Here is a 20,305-nt window from a genome sequence, read left to right on the forward strand (position 1 = left end):
TCTGCCCCCAAAATGGTGCTGTCTTCCCGCTCTTCATAGGATTATACTGGCCTGATGATTTATGCTGGCTAAAATCCGGGGACCCCGACAGGCTGTGTGACCAGTGTAGGGTGTAAGCGCTGGCTCAGGGCACTCCTCACAGCGCCTCACTATGTACCGCTGAGCCTCCGGAGCGCAGTTAATACTGCGCTCCTACCCTTATGCTGCCACCTTCAAACCGGCCCCCCGCTTGCTAGGGGGGTCGGTGACTCACTCGGCATGCTGCTGGGGTGAGCGATCCCCTGCGGTGGGGAACGATCTATCCCCTCTGGAGCTCGGTGTCTAGTCAGCGGAGATAGTGGCTCAGACTCCGCAGGGCGGACACTACTCCCCCCCCCCCCCCCCCCCCCTCCTTAGTCCCATGAAGCAGGGAGGCTGTTGCTAGCAGCCTCCCTGTAAAATAATAAACTCTAAGATAAACTTTACTAGAGAAGCTCCTAAGAGCTCCCCTAGCTGTGACCGGCTCGCCACTATCTGTGTATTTCCTTCTCTCGAAGTATGTCGTCTCCTCAGGTACATTTTCTAAACTGAGTCTGGTAGGAGGGGCACAGAGAATGGGGCCAGCCCACACTCTCAAACTCTTAAAGTGCCAATGGCTCCTGGTGTACCCGTCTATACCCCATGGTACTAATGTGGACCCCAGCATCCTCTAGGACGTAAGAGAAATAACAAGTATCATGTGCTTGTAATGTGTTATGTGTGTTTACACATATACAGATGGAGCTGCGCTCATCTGAGGCGGTGCCATCGCAGGCGTGTACCCCCGGCGTGACTAGGCGACCCGTTCGCCTAGTCACGCCAGAGGTGCACAAAGACGCTCCCATTCTGAGCGTCTCCGTCCGGTCATGCGCGCCCGCCTGGATGGAGACGCTCTCCATTCAAGTGAATAAGGCGCATTTCCGTTGCGGGCGCGCGCGCCTGGCCAGAGATGCTCTCTGCTTTAGGCGCACCCGACTACCGTGGCTCCATCTGTTTCTAACATAAAGAGATAGCTTGGAGCAGAAATGGAACAGTATTTCTTGGCAAACTGGAAATAGTTTTCTGTGAGTAGTTAATTAATACGATTAGTTATTAAATGGTTATAACAAATTTGCCATGCTATTAGTCACACAGTTACAGTGGCTCTTAGTACACTTAATTTCACTGGACCCACATTAACAGAACTTTCAAGCAAGTATTTTTGCATTTGCTACACTTTCAAGCAAATGCATTTGATACACTATTTACCGAGCAAAGAGGCAAGGATGGGTCCTTCCACGGGATCCACTAAAAGTGCTTCTTTTTCATAATATTTGCTAAGAAGACAAACAAAAAGATAGCATTGGTTACGCACATTGTAAAGAAGCAGTTGTTGCATCATCAGCTCACAAGTTAATAGGGGTAAATTTACTAAAGCTTCTAAAAGAGAATTGATGTTGCCCATAGCAACCAATCAGATGCTGTCTATCATTTTTCTATTGCCTCTTAGAAAATTAAAGACAGCATCTGATCGGTTGCTATGGGAAACATCACAAGTTATCTGTTTTAGTATCTTTAGTAAATTTACATCATAATTAGTACTGTATACAAGTATTATCCATTTAATATTTTATTGCAAATAAATAAAACTTTGGCCTGGGGATCCCATAGCAGGCGGAACAGGATATTTTGGATTTGCCATAAATGCATTCAGTAAACCTTTTAGTTCTATCTGATTTGAGCAGTGACATCATGTTGGATATGTGATACATGAGGCGGTTTCTGACATACTGTACTGTACTACTGATAATTCTGCATGGAGAAGCATATGCTGGCATGTCTCACTGACTGAGTTGAAAAGAACTGACAGTAATAACTGAGCACAATTCACTAACATAAATAAGAGATTGGATGATTCAACCCGGTATAACATAATAAAACATCTTCAGAGTTAAATTCCAATTAAAGGCTGACTAATAGTGTGTGTATATATATATATTCAATTTATTCAACAAGGAACTGCATATATACAGCCAAACCTGGTTAAGTGGGATCTCAAGGGACGGCACGTTTTGTCTCACTTAAAGAGGTATCTCACTTATCCAGTTTCAAAAAGTGTTTGTCTCACTTATAGAGGTTCTCACTTATGCAGGTTCAAACACAGTGACGTGCGGTGGGATCACAGGTTGGGGAGGCACTGGCAGCTAACAAGCCCCCCCCCCCCGGAAAAAAAAAAGTGTGGTCCCCCAACACATCAGGAAAACCAGCACTAGGCAGAACCAGCCAGGGGGAGTAATGCCATAGCAGGGGAGACACTCAGTGTGGGGTCCCCCTGCCATAACATTAATCTGCCCCCCAGCCAGTCAGCCCAGGGTTGGAATTCCTCGGAAAGTGGGAACCCCAAAAAATAAAAATGGGGTCCCCCCTCCCGAGCAATAACCAGCACTGGGCTGATAGCCCAGTGCTATGCCCCGCACCCCTGGTGGCGGTGGGTGTGGGGTTCATTGTGTGTTAATATTGTTCTTTACAGGTGGCCTACAGGTCCCAGCAAGCCTGCCCCAGCATGCTGGCACTTGGAGAACCACAAGTGCCAGCATGCCCGGACATAAAGGGCCTGCTGGCACCTGTAGTCCACCTGCAAAGAATAGTAATATTGTTCTTTACAGGTAGCCTACAGGTCCCAGCAAGCCTGCCCCAGCATGCTGGCACTTGGAGAACCACAAGTGCCAGCATGCCCGGACATAAAGGGCCCGCTGGCACCTATAGTCCACCTGTAAAGAAAATATTAAAATAAAACGCCACACGTCTTGAAAAGAAGCTTTATTTAACTGGGTCTTCACCCTGGGGCGGCGGCCGTTAAGCTCTTTTGCGTGGCCGCCGCCTTCCCAGGGCTTCCGGCGTCTTCACCTGGGGGGCGCCACCCCCCCAGGGCTTCCAGCGTCTTCACCTGGTGGGCGGCGGCTGCTAAGCTCTTTTGCATAGCCGCCGCCCAGCCAGGACTTCCAGCCGTCTTCTTTCTTCAGGAGCTCTTCACAGCTCCTCCTCCGCCGTCGGACTGACTCTCCTCCGCCTCGCGCTGACTTATATAAGTCAGCCGGAGGGGGCGGGGCGATGACGCGGCGAGCCGTGATTGGCTCGCGGCGGCCATCTTGAATTTCAAAAATGACGCTGAGGCGCCACTTTTGAAACTGGAACCGCTCCGCTGCCAAACTCTGCAGATAAAGGTAATTTTCCGCCGCCGCAACCCGCCGCCTGCTCCACCGCCGCCCGCACCACCGCCGCCGCATCCCGCCGCCCGCAGCCGCCCGCACAGTGATTGACAGCGGATCCAGTGACGGATCCGCTGGCCAATCACTGTAGCCTCACTGACAGGGACGTGCTTTCATAGGTTGAAAGCACGTCCCTGTAGGAAAGCGGCACCACTAATGGTGCCGCTTTCCCATACATTTTCAATGGGCTTTTACAGCCCATGGCTAGTCCCCGCCCGTGTCCGCCCCCCGCTCCCCATATTATCCCCAGAGATAACGGGAGGCACCACGATCGGTGCCTCCCAAACACATAAGGAGGGGAGCAATGATCAGAATAATATTAAGAAGATACATATGACACAGAATATGTGTCATATGCATCTTCTTTGTATTATCTTAATCATTAATGACAGGGGAGGCACTGCCTCCCCTGCCTCCCCTGACTGCACGTCCCTGTTCAAACAGGATACCCCTATAAGTCCAGATACAGGGTACTTTAGTGGGGTATCACATAGAGACTTGTCAAAACCTGTACTAATATCAGCTACAGAGGTTCTAATGGCAGTACTCACATTTATGGAGGTTAATAAACTGCACTAATCTCTCTTAAAGAGATTCTAACAGCAATCGTCTCAGTTATAGAGGTGATTATTCCTAACAATCGAGAAAAATCAGTCTCGGTTAAAGTGTTTTGACAGTCTCACGAACAAAGTCTTTTGGAGGCAAAAAATGCCGGGACCTCATAATTAGTTCCAGTAATAACGGTTTCCCACTTATCCAGGTTTGACTGTACCTACATTTGAAGCTTCTACAGGTCCTAGAAAAAAATATATATAGTCACTGCAAACAAATATTTATTTTCATAGCTTTCTGAATATTGGCATAGTATATTGCTAGATTTTAGAACTCTACTTTTGTGTATCCTCCTCACAATATCACATCGACATCATATTACTTTGTAAAAGTAAATGACCGAATGTTAACTTATTGGTTAATTTTCAGCTTTGCTTCTACATCATACTATGGGCTTGATTCTCAACATGTTTTTCTCAGATGGACACGATTTAACAGATTGGGGCAGATTTAACGAGATTTAATTATTGTTATCACTCATTACAAATGATAAATGGTGCTCCAGGTAATCAGCTCCTAAATGTCATTTTTTCAAACATATGACAGTAGTTGATTGGCTTGAGCACCATTTATCAATTGTAACGAGTGATAAGAAGAATCTCACTCATTGTTAAATCTGGCCCATAATTTCTAATTAAGATTTAACTAAATATTGTCTCTTCACTTGTCTCGCATAAGAAGGATGTCAAATACATTTTTGTTTACAATATAATACAAATAATAAGTAACTCAGCAGAACTAACCAATTAGATCAAGTGAGTAACATGATGTTTACAATGAACCATTTCCTTATATAGTAGATATGGATTAACACAAACCTGCAATTCTCCACTAGGTACAGAACAATCTTATCTAAGACTTTTTCGATGAGAGCTGTACGTATCCATAGATGCTTAATAGCCTGAGGGGATAGATTGGGAAGTCTCTGTGTCTTACGCACAATGTCCTGGACACCTTGCATCTGATTTCTCCTGCAGATAAAGGTCAGACAGAAGTGTTAGAGTGACGATAGTGATGGCTAGATAAGGAGCGGTGTGACATATAGTCAGTGGCATTTAGAGGGTCATTCAGGTGCAGTTGCACAGAAGCATCGGTGATAGTAACTCCACCCACATCTGAATAAGCCTCTTAATGCTATATCTGCAACCTACTTGCAGAAAATTATCATGGCGGTCTCTTACAAATATCTATACAATCGTTAAATCTGTGACCTTAGGACAACAAAAAAGAACATGTGTTAATCTCTTTCACAAAGTCACTTAACGGAAGAATTGGTGAGGTTATTAATATCCATTACTATGAAAGCAATGCTCCACAAAGACACACTGGGCCTGATCCTGAGCCTGCAGCGCAAATGTGTGCTTGCATTTCAGTATGTATTCACATCAGCTATACGCCCTCAGCACTCCCATAACAAGCCCTTAAGATCGTCCAATTTCATGCGTCTGAATAGCCAAGTGCCAGTCACAGCACAGGAATGCCCTGCTGATACTATGCATTTCACTTGCAAGTGCACCTCTGTATGTACACGCATGTGCATTTTAGCGATTTAGATGCATACACAGCAGAAGAAAATTGTTCAGCTCCATGAACCTCGGCATTGTGTGTGGCTCAGGCCCACTGTCTTCAACAAAACAATCATTAAGACATTTGTGACTATGTACAGGGAATACAACATAGAGTAGATACACTGGGCTATATGTAACAGCATCCGAGATTACAGAGCTCCGGGATTTTGCCCGAGAAGGCCATATTTTTAAAGTGCCAATCATTTACAAGGCAAAACCAGGTTAGTTTTTGCCTTGTAAACGATTGCTACTTTAAAAATACGCCCATTCTCGGACCTCTGTAAACTTGGATGCTATTACATATACCCCACTGTATCTACTCTATGTTGTATTCTTGTATTAAATAAAAATCCAATCACTAATACATTGACTTCCCCAATACAATCATTAACTAACAAAATGACTACAACAATATCACACTGATATCCACGAAACAATAAGAATTACACTGACGTCAATAAAACATTCACTATCACACTGATTTAAAGAAGACATTCAGTACCTACAGATTTTAACAATTAACAACACCATTGATATCTGGAAAAAAACTATTGCACTAACTTCAACAACACAATCACTATCACACTGACATTTAACAATTAAAGAGCACAATCATTTTGAGAGTACAACCACTAACGCAGATTTCAACAAGAAAATCAAAATAATTGTATTCAAAAACTGCTTATCAACAGTGACCTCAAAACCAGACAGTAATAATACAAGGCCATGACTAGCAATCACATTGACACAACAAAGTTATGTTCAGCAAACGCAGCAGAAGTACATTGGAGCACTACTGCCATTGCTGCATTGTTAGGACTGAAATGCATAAGAGGACATTGATTTTGGAAGCAATTTACTGTTAGTGCAAAGATGGTAACTGTCCACAAATTTGATATTTTTTATTTTCTGATCATGATAATATCAAAACTAAATAAAAAGTAGTAAAAGGTCTTACTTGCTCTCTAATAGTTGTTCAATGTCTTGCACCTTCCTGCAAAGATCTTCTGCGAGAGGAAAGCTCTTTCCCACTTTCATAAATAAGGCAGCGATTTTGTTGCTGCGTAGGAAACCAGACGCCCTACGCCTCAGTCCATGAAGTACACAAGCTTCCACTGCAGCTGTAAGGAGACAAAGCAGAAGCTTCCAGTAGGTTTTATTTACTTATTTATTCCACCCGTCCAAAGGGCTCTCCTCGTGTCATGTTATTTACTTTTGTATGCTTTTTAGAGCAGGCCCAGTACTACCCGCTCAGCAAAGGGATGCCGGACAGGTAGGCGCAAGGCTGGAGACACGCTCTCCCTGCTCTGCATCCCCGCTGCTGCGCCTGGCCTCCCTACAGCTGCCCACTGCTATGCCTGTCGCTGCATGACAGGCAGCAGCGCCGGCAGCTTAAAGCCTCCTCTTCCCCTCCTGTAACAGACGCAGTGACTGATCGATCGACGAAAAGGGGGTGGAGCGTCATGGCTGGATGGGGCGGAGCTACACAGGACCAGCAGTCTGCAGTGCCACAGAGGAGGACATGCTGCTCCAGATCCTGACAGCCAGGGAGAGTAAGTGAGAAAGTCTGTGTGTATGTATGTATGTATTTATGTATGTATGTGTATGTGTGCGGGGGAGTGGTGTGTGAATAAACTGCACTTCTGTGGGTGTTATGTGCAAGTTGCCCTACTACAGGGGCATTACGTGTAAGCTGTGCTACTACTGGGTTTATGGGTAAGCAGTGCTACTACTGGGTTTATGTGTAAGCAGTGCTACTACTGGGGTCATTATGTGTAAGCTGCGCTACTACTGGGGCGTTACGTGTAAGCTGCGCTACTACTGGGTTTATGGGTAAGCAGTGCTACTACTGGGTTTATGTGTAAGCAGTGCTACTACTGGGGTCATTATGTGTAAGCTGCGCTACTACTGGGGCGTTACGTGTAAGCTGCGCTACTACTGGGTTTATGTGTAAGCAGTGCTACTACTGGGGTCATTATGTGTAAGCTGCGCTACTACTGGGGCATTACGTGTAAGCTGCGCTACTACTGGGTTTATGTGTAAGCAGTGCTACTACTGGGGTCATTATGTGTAAGCTGCGCTACCAGTGGGGTCATTATGTGTAAGCGGCACTACTACTGGGCGTTACGTGTAAGCTGTGCTACAACTGGGGCATTATGTGCAAGCAGCGCCACTACTGGGGGTTTTAAATGGGGGTACTATTGTTTGGCAAAATATGGGAGGACGCAAATTTATAGTTTTCAAGGGGGTGCCGAACACCCTAGCACCGGCCCTGTATAGAGTTTAGCTTTGTTACATTATTAACTGTGCAATTTCCCCATTAGTTCCTTTTTATACAGAAATATTTATAAAAAAAAGCAAGTGAACAGTTAAACAGAAACTGATTTGTGTTTAAACATCATTCATCATAATACTTACAGTAGTCCATATGTTAACATTCTCCATAATAAAAACAAAGTGAACCACATACTTCATATTCCTAAACTCTTAGATGTTGTTACCCACACAGGAAGAAATATGATGATTCAGAGCACACTGTTTTGTTTATGAGTCATTCATATATCTATATTATTATTTCGGAAATAAAAGAAGAGACAACTGCAAATTTATTGTGGATGCAATCAATCTCATGCAGGGAATGATACAATGTACTGTATACCCTTCACCACAGTTGTGAAACTACATTCAAACTTTACACCCCATACACATCAATTTATCTGTAAATAAGGAATAGAAGCTTTCAGCAGACATGCGGCCAGGTTCCAAATCAGCAGTCTTACATGTTGGGAGGTTTGTTATGCTACAACCTGTAACATTATATGGATACCTACTTTATTGTATATTAAGCTGACTGAGTGTAAGAATTTATATATATATATATATATATATATATATATATATATATATCTATCTATCTAGAGAAAAAGACAGAGGGGGCGCTCTATAGTGCAGTAAGGTTTAATTCATAAAAGCACAGAACTCGTGTTAAAATCACAACGTTATTGCTCGTACCAAAACAACCTCCGCTGTGGGCTTAATACCACATGATTTAAAACACACACATCCCCAGCAATACTGCAAACCTCCGGTGATCATCCAGGACAGGACCTCAAACTCGTGCCGCTAAACCGCTACAGTCAGCCGCCGTACGCCGGGACACCGTCACTCGCCGATACCAGGGAAGGCAGCAGGGGGCTCAATCGCACACGTCAGCGTGGCCTGCTGACGTGTGCGACTGACAAACCTAGTCAGAGAATCACAACCTAGTCTGTAAAGATACTCCCTGTCGAGCTCGCACCTTGCAAAAGGTGAGGGGATATCTAGATTCCACCTTACAAACGTGTTGGCTGTGTACTCTTTTAGTTGCATTTTATTGACACAATTTTATACTTTGAACTGTGTATACGTTATTAAAATAACTTTTTACTAATTGGCCTGTTGGCCTCTTGTTTGGGTGACTATTTGGTGAGGGGTGTCTGTTACAGGTCCCCAGATTTAAATACCCTCCAGTCTACATTCCGCCGAAAATAACGCTGGAAGAACTGTGTAATTACATTCCACTTTAGCGCACTTGGGAATTTGTGTTTATTCTTGTATGCTCTTGAGGTCTCCCAACAAAGATCTCGCCCGTGGTGCCGCTTCTAGGTTGGCGCGAGATAAAGATACTACTGTGTTTTTATATATATATATATATATATATATATATATATATATATATATATATATATATATATATATATATACTCACACTGCTCAAAAAAATAAAGGGAACACTTAAACAACACAATGTAACTCCAAGTCAATCAAACTTCTGTGAAATCAAACTGTCCACTTAGGAAGCAACACTGATTGACAATCAATTTCACATGCTGTTGTGCAAATGGAATAGACAACAGGTGGAAATTATAGGCAATTAGCAAGACACCCCCAATAAAGGAGTTGTTCTGCAGGTGGTGACCACAGACCACTTCTCAGCTCCTATGCTTTCTGACTGATGTTTTGGTCACTTTTGAAAGCTGGTGGTGCTTTCACTCTAGTGGTAGCATGAGACGGAGTCTACAACCCACACAAGTGGCTCAGGTAGTGCAGCTCATCCAGGATGGCACATCAATGGGAGCTGTGGCAAGAAGGTTTGCTGTGTCTGTCAGCGTAGTGTCCAGAGCATGGAGGCGCTACCAGGAGACAGGCCAGTACATCAGGAGACGTGGAGGAGGCCGTAGGAGGGCAACAACCCAGCAGCAGGACCGCTACCTCCGCCTTTGTGCAAGGAGGAACAGTAGGAGCACTGCCAGAGCCCTGCAAAATGACCTCCAGCAAGCCACAAATGTGCATGTGTCTACTCAAACGATCAGAAACAGACTCCATGAGGGTGGTATGAGGGCTCGACGTCCACAGGTGGGGGTTGTGCTTACAGCTCAACACCGTGCAGGACGTTTGGCATTTGCCAGAGAACACCAAGATTGGCAAATTCGCCACTGGCACCCTGTGCTCTTCACAGATGAAAGCAGGTTCTCACTGAGCACATGTGACAGACGTGACAGAGTCTGGAGACGCCAAGGAGAACATTCTGCTGCCTGCAACATCCTCCAGCATGACCGGTTTGGCAGTGGGTCAGTAATGGTGTGGGGTGGCATTTATTTGGGGGGCCGCACAGCCCTCCATGTGCTCGCCAGAGGTAGCCTGACTGCCATTAGGTACCGAGATGAGATCCTCAGACCCCTTGTGAGACCATATGCTGGTGCGGTTGGCCCTGGGTTCCTCCTAATGCAAGACAATGCTAGACCTCATGTGGCTGGAGTGTGTCAGCAGTTCCTGCAAGACGAAGGCATTGATGCTATGAACTGGCCCGCCCATTCCCCAGACCTGAATCCAATTGAGCACATCTGGGACATCATGTCTCGCTCCATCCACCAACGTCACGTTGCACCACAGACTGTCCAGGAGTTGGCGGATGCTTTAGTCCAGGTCTGGGAGGAGATCCCTCAGGAGACCATCCGCCAGCTCATCAGGAGCATGCCCAGGCATTGTAGGGAGGTCATAAGTCACGTGGAGGCCACACACACTACTGAGCCTCATTTTTACTTGTTTTAAGGACATTACATCAAAGTTGGATCAGCCTGTAGTGTTTTTCCACTTTAATTTTGAGTGTGACTCCAAATCCAGACCTCCATGGGTCAATAAATTTGATTTCCATTGATAATTTTTGTGTGATTTTGTTGTCAGCACATTCAACTATGTAAAGAACAAAGTATTTAATAAGAATATTTCATTCATTCAGATCTAGGATGTGTTATTTTAGTGTTCCCTTTATTTTTTTGAGCAGTGTATATACATACATATACACACACACACACACACACACACACACACACACACACACACACACACACACACACACACACACATAAATAAATATATAAAATACACAGTATACAATAACCAATGCTTCCCATCCAACCTGATGGAGCTTGAGAGGTGCTGCAAAGAGGAATGGGTGAAACTGCCCAAAGATAGGTGTGCCAAGCTTGTGGCATCATATTCAAAAAGACTTGAGGCTGTAATTGCTGCCATAGGTGCATCAACAAAGTATTGAGCAAAGACTGTGAATATGTACCAATGATTTTTTATTTTTCATAAATTTGCAAAAACAAAACAAAACTTTTTTCACGTCATTATGGGGTATTGAGTGTAGAATTTTGAGGGAAAAAATAAATTTATTCCAGTTTGGAATAAGGCTGTAACACAACAAAATGTGGAAAAAGTGAAGCGCTGTTAATACTTTCTGGATGCACTGTATATACATATGCGTATGTGTCTATATATACACACACAAACACACACACACACACACACATATATATATATATATATATATATATATATATACATATTTAGTTTTTGGCCACACCTGTTAATTATTGAAGTCAGGTGTTTCACAAGTGTGTAAAATCAAGCACCTGGCCATACAGTCTCCATTTACAAACATCTGTGATACAAAATGGGTAGTTCTGAAGAGCTTAGTGACTTCAAGAGTGGTACTGTGAGAGGATCCCACATTTGCAATAAGATGGTTCATGAAATTTCATCCCAGCTATGATATTATTAGAAAGTGAAAGCATTAAAGGAACAACAGCAACTCAACCACGAAGCGGAAGACCACATTAACAACTGCCAAGGCGCATGGTGCGTAAAAGTCGCCAACGCTCTGCTGATTCCATAGCTAAAGAGTTCTGAACTTCCACTGGCATAAATGTAAGAACAAAAACTGTGCGGTGGGAGCTAAATAGAATGGGTTTCCATGGCCAAGCGGATGAATGCAAGCCACACATAACCAAATCCAATGCCAAGCGTCGGATGGGATGGTGTAAAGCACACTGACACTGGACTGTGGAGCAGTGGAAACGTGTTCTGTAGAGTGTTGAATCACACTTCTCTGTTGGTAGTCAGATGGCGAGTCTGGGTTTGGTGGATGCCAGGAGAACGTTACCTGCCTGACTGCATTATGCCAACTGTTAAGTTTGGTGGAGGTGGGATAATAGTATGAGGCTATTTTTGGGGGTTTGGGCTAGGCCCCTTCTCTCCAGTGAAGGGCATTCTTAATGCTTCAGCATACCAATACATTTTGGACAATGCTATGCTTCCAACTTTGTGGCAACAGTTTAGGGAAGGCCCTTTTCTATTCCAACATGACTGCCCCAGTGCACAAAGCAAGGACTATAAAGACATGATTTGATGAGTTCAGTGTGGAAGAACTTGACTGGCCCACATAAAAAAAATAATGTATGTGGTTTTAATTTTTTTTTAATTATGTATGGGAAAATATTACTTTAAGCTTTTGAGTATCTTTATTTATCTGATCATTTGCATTTGAATATTAAAGTCAGCATGCATTTTGAAGCAAATACAGTAACATCTAAGCTAATGTTAATGCATACTAAAAGGACCATACACAAGGGCTCTCTCACCCAGTAGCGAATTTCCCATTAGGCACGTGCCTAGGGGCGGCACTTGGATGCTTGTGTTGGTACTGTCAGCCCAAAAACTACCAGTTACTGCAAAATATTTCCACTGTACTGTATGTATATATGCCATCTTCAGTGGGGTGTAAATGGGTAGGACATGCACATTCTGCCCCTGTAAGCTGTCCTACTTAATACATATGTATACATAATTAAAAAAAAATAAAAAAAATTAATAGTCTTTTTATTATTGTTCTATTAAATTGGGTATCCTAAAATCAATAAAATTAATCAGGCGGGGGCGTCCGTTACTGTTGTCCCTAGGGGCACCCTCACCCCTAAATCCACCCCTGCTCTCACCTCTACGTACACCGTAGTGATTTCATCACTGAGGATTCCAATGGAAATAAAAGTGAATGTGGTTTCCAGGCTCAGTGCTTTTCACTGACTGCTGCACAGTAATAATTTACCATCTTAGAACTACTCATTATGGTTCCTGGTCTAGCAGCTACCAATGACAACTTGTTTCCTGAGCAGGTGGTGTGCTATTACAAGTGTCATACATACAGTAATAAACTTATATGTAACATTACAATTTTGCAGCATTATGAGGCCAGACAAGCATAATTGGCAACTTTCTAACCTCTACTGACACTATCCTTTCTTGAGCATATCTCAATTGATACTGTCTTGGTATTAGACCATGGAAAACTACACTGTCTATTTGTGTATAACAAATATTAGTTGGGATGAATAAACACATAAATGACACATCAGCACATGAATATTCTTTGGACAAAGTAGTCCCCATATATCAGTTCAACTAAAACTGAAAACTAGAATATTCAAGAGACAAAAGATTGTGTAGACATTCCTTAAACCTTCCTTAAAGTTGATGAGGAGGTTCCAGAGCCCAACTAATGGTAAACATGAATATGGGACTAGTACTTCAGCCAGCAGAGCAGTTCTATGATTCCTCTTCATAATAAAGATTATGAGAAACATATTAATCTGTAAAGACTGCCACAAAACTGTATTCTGCTAACCAAAACCAGTATGTGGTATGTGTGATGTGAAAGAAAATCTACTGAATACTATCTCAGTTAAATTGCTGGATCCATTGACGTAAAATGTCATTGCTACGGGATGTACAGTAGTTAATATCCTGGATGTTGGAATTCCAACAGGCGAGAATGCCGACAGCCTTGCCAGGGCTATTCCCACTCGTGGGTGTCCACGACATCCAAAGAGTGGGAATAGAACCTGTGGCGAGCGCAGAGGCTTCATAGCACTCACCCCACTACCAACATTCAACCGGCATTTCACATCCAACCCATTGCTACTACTATCTCAGGAATTCATTTGGTGATCTCAGCTGCTGTAGCGGGTGTAGTATGGTATACCGACAGTGTGGCAAGCGCAAATGAGCCCCTTGCGGGCTCTCTGCGCTTGCCATGCTGCGGGCACGGTGGCGCTATTTTATTCTCCCTCCAGGGGGGTCGTGGACCCCCACAAGGGAGAATAAATGTTGGTATGCTGGCTGTCGGGATTCCGGCGCCGGTATACTGTGCGCCGGGATCCCGACAGCCGGCATACTGAAGACCACCCGCTGTAGCTCATGGGATACAGAAGTAATATGCAAAGTTCCTACAAATTAGAAGTTAAACACAACAATACCCATTTAGCAAAAAAATAAATTAAAGACCAGAAGAGGTTCAGTTATTATAAATAGTAAATGACAGCAGCTGGCTTTAAGGTTTCTACGGTGCCTGCTTCTTGTTTTGTGTCTGAAACATGACACACCACCATTAGCTATAAAGAAATACCATTCACTAAGGCTGCTTTGTTATTGGCAGCTGACACTGCTGTTGCCTTTAGTAACACACACTTTGCTATCCAGCTGCTACTGTACTACAATTCGCATTATGCTTTATAAACTAAAATCGCAAGATAATTGAGACAGGGGGGTTTATTTACTAATATTCGTGTTTTTGCCGTTTTTAAGGGTGTTTGAACTCGAATGGTATCGGGTGCAATTTACTGCAACTTTTTTAATCCTGATACGGTCATTCACTAAGCTGGCGAGTTTTGCACAATTGTTTTTTCCGATGTCGATATGATTCGTAATGTCAGGCAGTGTTTTACGGGAGTGATGAGTAAAACACTGCCTGACAAAACACAAGGAATCCCGGCCGGATCTGTGAGATCCGCGCAGGGCTTCATTGTGTACCTTAAAAATGTGTTTTAATTGATTTTAAATCTGAAAAAAATTGCGTGGGGTCCCCCCTCCTAAGCATAACCAGCCTCGGGCTCTTTGAGCCGGCTCTGGTTGAAAAAATATGGGGGAAAAATGACAGCGGTTCCCCCATATTTCATCAACCAGCACCGGGCTCTGCGCCTGGTCCTGGTGCAAAAAATACGGGGGACAAAAAGAGTAGGGGTCCCCCGTATTTTTTGTACCAGCACCGGGCTCCACTAGCTGGACAGATAATGCCACAGCCGGGGGTCACTTTTATACAGCGCCCTGCGGCCGTGGCATTAAATACCCAACTAGTCATCCCTGGCCGGGGTACCCTGGAGGAGTGGGGACCCCTTCAATCAAGGGGTCCCCCCCCAGCCACCCAAGGGCCAGGGGTGAAGCCCGAGGCTGTCCCTCCCATCCAAGGGCTGCGGATGGGGGGCTGATAGCCTTGTTGAGAATGTAAGAATATTGTTTTTTGCAGAAGAACTACAAGTCCCAGCAAGCCTCCCCCGCAAGCCGGTACTTGGAGAACCACAAGTACCAGCATGCGGGGGGAAAACGGGCCCGCTGGTACCTGTAGTTCTAATGCAAAAAAAATACCCCCCAAAAAACAGGACACACACACCGTGAAAGTACAACTTTATTACATTCATTCCGACACACATACTTACCTATGTTGACACGCCGACTCAGGCCACGTCTTCGTCTGTCGGCGTCTCCAAGTCGAATCCGGGGTACCTGAAAATTAAATTATACTCACCTAAAGCCAGTGTGTCCTGTTCTTTTTTTTGTAATCCACGTACTTGGCAAAAAAAAAAAAAAAAAAAACGGAAACCCGACCACGCACTGAAAGGGGCCCCATGTTTACACATGGGACCCCTTTCCCCGACTGCCAGGACACCCCCTGACTACTGTCAAAGAGGGTCCCTTCTGCCAATCAGGGAGTGCCACGTCGTGGCACCCTCCTGATTGGCTGTGTGCTCCTGTAGTGTCTGTCAGGCAGCACACGGCACAGATACAATGTAGCGCCTATGCGCTCCATTGTAGCCAATGGTGGGAACTTTGCGGTCAGCGGTTGACCGAAAGTAACCTCACCGCTGACCGCAAAGTTCCCACCATTGGCTACAATGGAGCGCATAGGCGCTACATTGTATCTGTGCCGTGTGCTGCCTGACAGACACTACAGGAGCACACAGCCAATCAGGAGAGTGCCACGACGTGGCGCTCCCTGATTGGCTGAAGGGACCCTCTTTGACAGTAGTCAGGGGGGGTCCTGGCAGTCGGGGAGAGGGGTCCCATGTGTAAACATGGGGCCCCTTTCAGTGTGTGGTCGGGTTTCCGTTTTATTATTTTGCCAAGTACAAGGATTATACAAAGGTCTGATTCTACACTGGATTATGTGAGTATAATTTTTTCACAGGTATCCCGAGGATTCTGGCAAAAAATGTATTGAGGAGAGATCAAAGGCGCTACTTGACAAATTACAATAATAAAAAAAAATTAAATATACATCACATGAGTTCTTTGAGTGAATTTCTCTTTCACCAGTATCAAAGGTGATTTTTCTTTTTTTGGTTTTCAATTCAGCAACTCCCAGATGTTACATACATGGAGAGAACAAAAAACACAATATGTGTAATATTGTTTGCCACAGTGTAGTGATTAGAATGTCCCGTGACTTCCTCAAAAAGGAAACAGAGCCCTGTATGGTGGGAATCTTGATAGTCGAGAAAAGGATAGTTCCTCACCACCTCCTCATGTCAACGTAAACGTAGCAAGACTCACTTAAAGGGATATAACACCATGTCTATAAAGGTATCTTTAATGCTTTTCAATGAAAAGATACCTTTATAGACATGGCACAGAATCTATTCCCACTCTATGAGTGCCTGTACACCCACGAGTGGGAATAGTCCTGTTGCGCCGGGATTCTTGCTGGCGGCATTGTCGGCTGTTGGGATTCCAGCATCGGTATCCTGACCGCCGGGATCCCGACAGTCGGCAACCTAAACGCATCCCGTCCCCACCATAGGCTGCTGTTAGACACCACCTTATCTAGGATATGTGGATCTTACCTGCGAGGAGTTAATCTTCTCATTGCTGCATTATGTTCACCTGCTCATCAGCTGTTATAAACAACCCACTGACAGTGTGCTGATGCTGGTCATTATTATGTTTTGTTTGTCCTGTCTGAATCCATTGTATGTTACCAGTATGTTTTACCTTGTACTACTGATTAAGTATACGAGGGGTATATATCCCTGTCTTACACCCCAGGAAATTGCAAGCATCTGTCAGTAGTTTTGACACTTACAGACTCTACTTTGTGCGTATGTTTCACATACTGACCAGCATTCAAAGGGTATCCATTTGGATGGTCAACCATGTTAAGGTCGACAGTAATTAGGTCGACCACTACTGGTCGACATTGACATGGTCAACATAATAGGCCCTCATTCCGAGTTGATCGCTTGCTAGCTACTTTTAGACGCATATTCGCCGCCCACGGGGGAGTGTATTTTCGCTTTGCAGAAGTGCAAACGCCTGTGCAGCCGCGCAGCAGCAAACACTTTCTGTGCAGAACAAGACCAGCCCTGTAGTTACTTATCCTGTGCGATGATTGCTGCGACGAGTGACACGGTAATGACGTCAGATACCCGCCCAGCAAACGCCCAGCCACGCCTGCGTTTTTCCAAACACTCCCAGAAAACGGTCAGTTGCCACCCAGAAACTCGCACTTCCTCTCTATCTTCTTGCGTTCGGCTGTGCGATTGGGATCGTCGTTAGAACCAGTGCAAAACCACAAAGGACTTCGTACCTGTACGATGCGCATGCGCATTGCGGTGCATATGCATGCGCAGATTAGCCATTTTTTTCACTGATCGCTACGCAGCGACCAACGGCAGCTAGCGATCAACTCGGAATGAGGGCCATAGTCAACACAGGACAGGTCGACACATGAAAAGATTGACGTGACTTTAAAAAAAAAATATATAGGAATTTAATACCTACCTGTAAATCCTTTTCTCCTAGTCCGTAGTGGATACTGGGGTCTTGTACTTTAGTAACATGGGGTATAGATCGGGTCCACTGGAGTCTGGCACTTTAAAAACTCTTAGTGTGTGCATGTGTGTGCTGGCTCCTCCCCTCTATGCCCCTCCTATCAGACTCAGTCTAGGAAACTGTGCCCGAGGAGACGGACATAATCTGAGAGAAGAACAAAACAACAGCGGTGAGGCAATAAGCCAACACACAACCATAAACGAAAGGAGGGCGCTAACCAGAATAGAGGATAGCAACACCAAGCTAACCAGGATAGCACAGCTATCCCAGCAACAGAAGAGGACTGTAACATCAGTCCAACCAAAAATTTACACAGGTAAGCAGGAACTAAGCACTGAGGCGGGCGCCCAGTATCCACTACGGACTAGGAGAAAAGGAATTACCAGTAGGTTCCTATTTTCTCTTATGTCCTAGTGGATACTGGGGTCTTGTATTTTAGTAGTAAGGAGATTTTAGTAAATTTTTATTCGGCCATTTTAGAGAGTGTCCTTACATACTGCATTATGGTATGGTTTGGTAATTGCACTGCCGTAGAACGCAAGTCCCTTCAGAGAGTGGTTAAAACTGAGAGTAGAGTTATTGGAGTTAGTTTGCCCTGTATTCAGGATATATATGAAAAAAGGCTCCTCACTAAGGTGAGAAGTATCTTGGGAGATACTCATACTTGGGAGATATCTCATCCTAATGTGGGGATGTTTTCTGTGCTGCCATCTAATAGGCGTTATCGTTCTATTCTTTGTCGGACTAACCGGTTAAGGGGTCGTTTTTTCCCAACAGCAATAAACATGTTAAACCGGACAAAATCGAGATAATTGAGAGTGTCTTGGTTTGAGAAGTGCTCTTTCTGCTCTTATGGTCTTTGTATATGCTTGTTTTTAGTTTCGTTGATTGTTCATGTCTTTCTTGAACTACTGATGATAATAAAGTATTATTATTATTAGTACCATGGGGAAGTCCCAAAGCTCCTAAACGGGCGGGAGAGTGCTGAGACCCCTGCAAAACCACCTGACCAAACTGAAGATCATCCTTGGCCAAGGTATCGAACCTATAGAATTTAACAAATGTGTTTGAACCAGACCAAGTTGCAGCTCGGCAAAATTGTAGGGCCGAGACACCCCGGGCAGCCGCCCAGGAGGACCCCACCGACCTCGTTGAGAGGGCCTGAACAGATATCGGCAAGGGCAGAGCCGCCGAAGTATAGGCCTGTTGAATGGTCGACCTGAGCCAACGAGCAATAGATTGCTTAGAAGTTGGCCGACCAATCTTGGAGGCATCATAAAGGACAAACAGCGAGTCAGATTTCAGATGACGTGCCGTCCTTTTGACATAAATCTTCAGATCCCTGACCACATCCAAGGACCCACAGAAGCATCAGACAACACTGGAACCACAATAGGCTGGTTCACATGAAAGGCAGACACCACTTTAGGCAAAAACGGAGGACGGGTCTGAAGTTCCGCTCTGTCTACATGAAAAATCAAGTAAGGGATTTTACAGGATAAGGCCCCTAATTCAGAGACATGTCTGGCAGACTCCAATGCCAATAACATCAACGTTTTACAGGTGAGAAATTTCAATTCCACCCTATGTAAGGATTCAAACCAGTCCGATTGGAGATAGGATAGAACCACACTGAGGTCCCATGGAGCCATGGGAGGAACAAAGGGTGGTTGCATAAGAAGAACTCCCTTCAGGAAAGTCTGTAATTCTGGTAACAGGAGCAGTTGTTTCTGGAATAAAATAGAGAGTGCCGAACTCTGGACTTTAATGGAGCCTAGATGTAGGCTCATATCCACTCCCGCTTGTAGGAAAAGCCAAAAATGACCAAGTTTAAACTCCACAGGAGAAACCTTTCTACTTTCACACCAGGAAACATATTTTTTCCAGATACGATGATAGTGTTTTGAGATAACCATCTTCCTGGCCTGGAAAGCGGTGTAAATAACCTGAGAGGGAAGACCTTTCTTTGCTAGAATCTCCCTCTCAACTTCCAAGCCGTCAAAAGTAGCCACTGTAAGTCTAGATAGATGAACGGACCTTGCTTAAGAAAAACTTCTTGGAGCGGCAGAGGCCAGGGATCCTCCAGAGACATTGGGGGTGATTCCGAGTTGTTCGCTCGCTAGCTGCTTTTAGCAGCATTGCACACGCTAAGCCGCCGCCTACTGGGAGTGTATCTTAGCATAGCAGAATTGCTAACGAAAGCTTCGCTAATTTTCTCGTAACGATTACCCCGCAGTTTCTGAGTAGCTCCAGACTGACTCAGCCATTGCGACCAGCTCAGTCCTTTTCATTCCTAGTTTCCCGTCACAAACACACTCAGCGTTCGCCCAGCCACTCCCCCGTTTCTCCAGCCACTCCTGCGTTTTGCAACTCGAACGCCTGCGTTTTTCCGCACACTCCCATAAAACGGCCAGTTTCCGCCCAGAAACACCCACTTCCTGTCAATCACACTACGATCAGCACAGCGATGAAAAAGCTTTGTTATGCCGTGAGTAAAATACCTAACTTTTGTGTAAAATAACTAAGCGCATGCGCTCTGCGAACCTTGCGCATGCACAGTAAGCGACTAATCGCAGTATAGCGAAAATCGGCAAT

At 44.6% G+C, this 20,305-nt stretch overlaps 1 protein-coding gene across 2 annotated transcripts in view; it reads right to left on the reverse strand.

Annotated features, from left to right (window-relative positions):
* Positions 1-20,305, reverse strand: part of SGSM1 (small G protein signaling modulator 1) — a 446,529-nt gene that overhangs the window by 170,218 nt on the left and 256,006 nt on the right. For both annotated transcript variants that reach the window (XM_063913222.1, XM_063913221.1), the window contains exons 4-6: positions 6,405-6,567; positions 4,697-4,849; positions 1,267-1,334 (exon numbers count right to left, since the gene is read on the reverse strand). In XM_063913222.1, the coding sequence (XP_063769292.1) occupies positions 1,267-1,334; positions 4,697-4,849; positions 6,405-6,567 (384 nt within the window). The remainder of the gene's footprint in view (positions 1-1,266; positions 1,335-4,696; positions 4,850-6,404; positions 6,568-20,305) is intronic.

The sequence above is a fragment of the Pseudophryne corroboree genome, chromosome 1 (assembly GCF_028390025.1).
Source record: "Pseudophryne corroboree isolate aPseCor3 chromosome 1, aPseCor3.hap2, whole genome shotgun sequence".
Lineage (NCBI taxonomy): Eukaryota > Metazoa > Chordata > Amphibia > Anura > Myobatrachidae > Pseudophryne > Pseudophryne corroboree.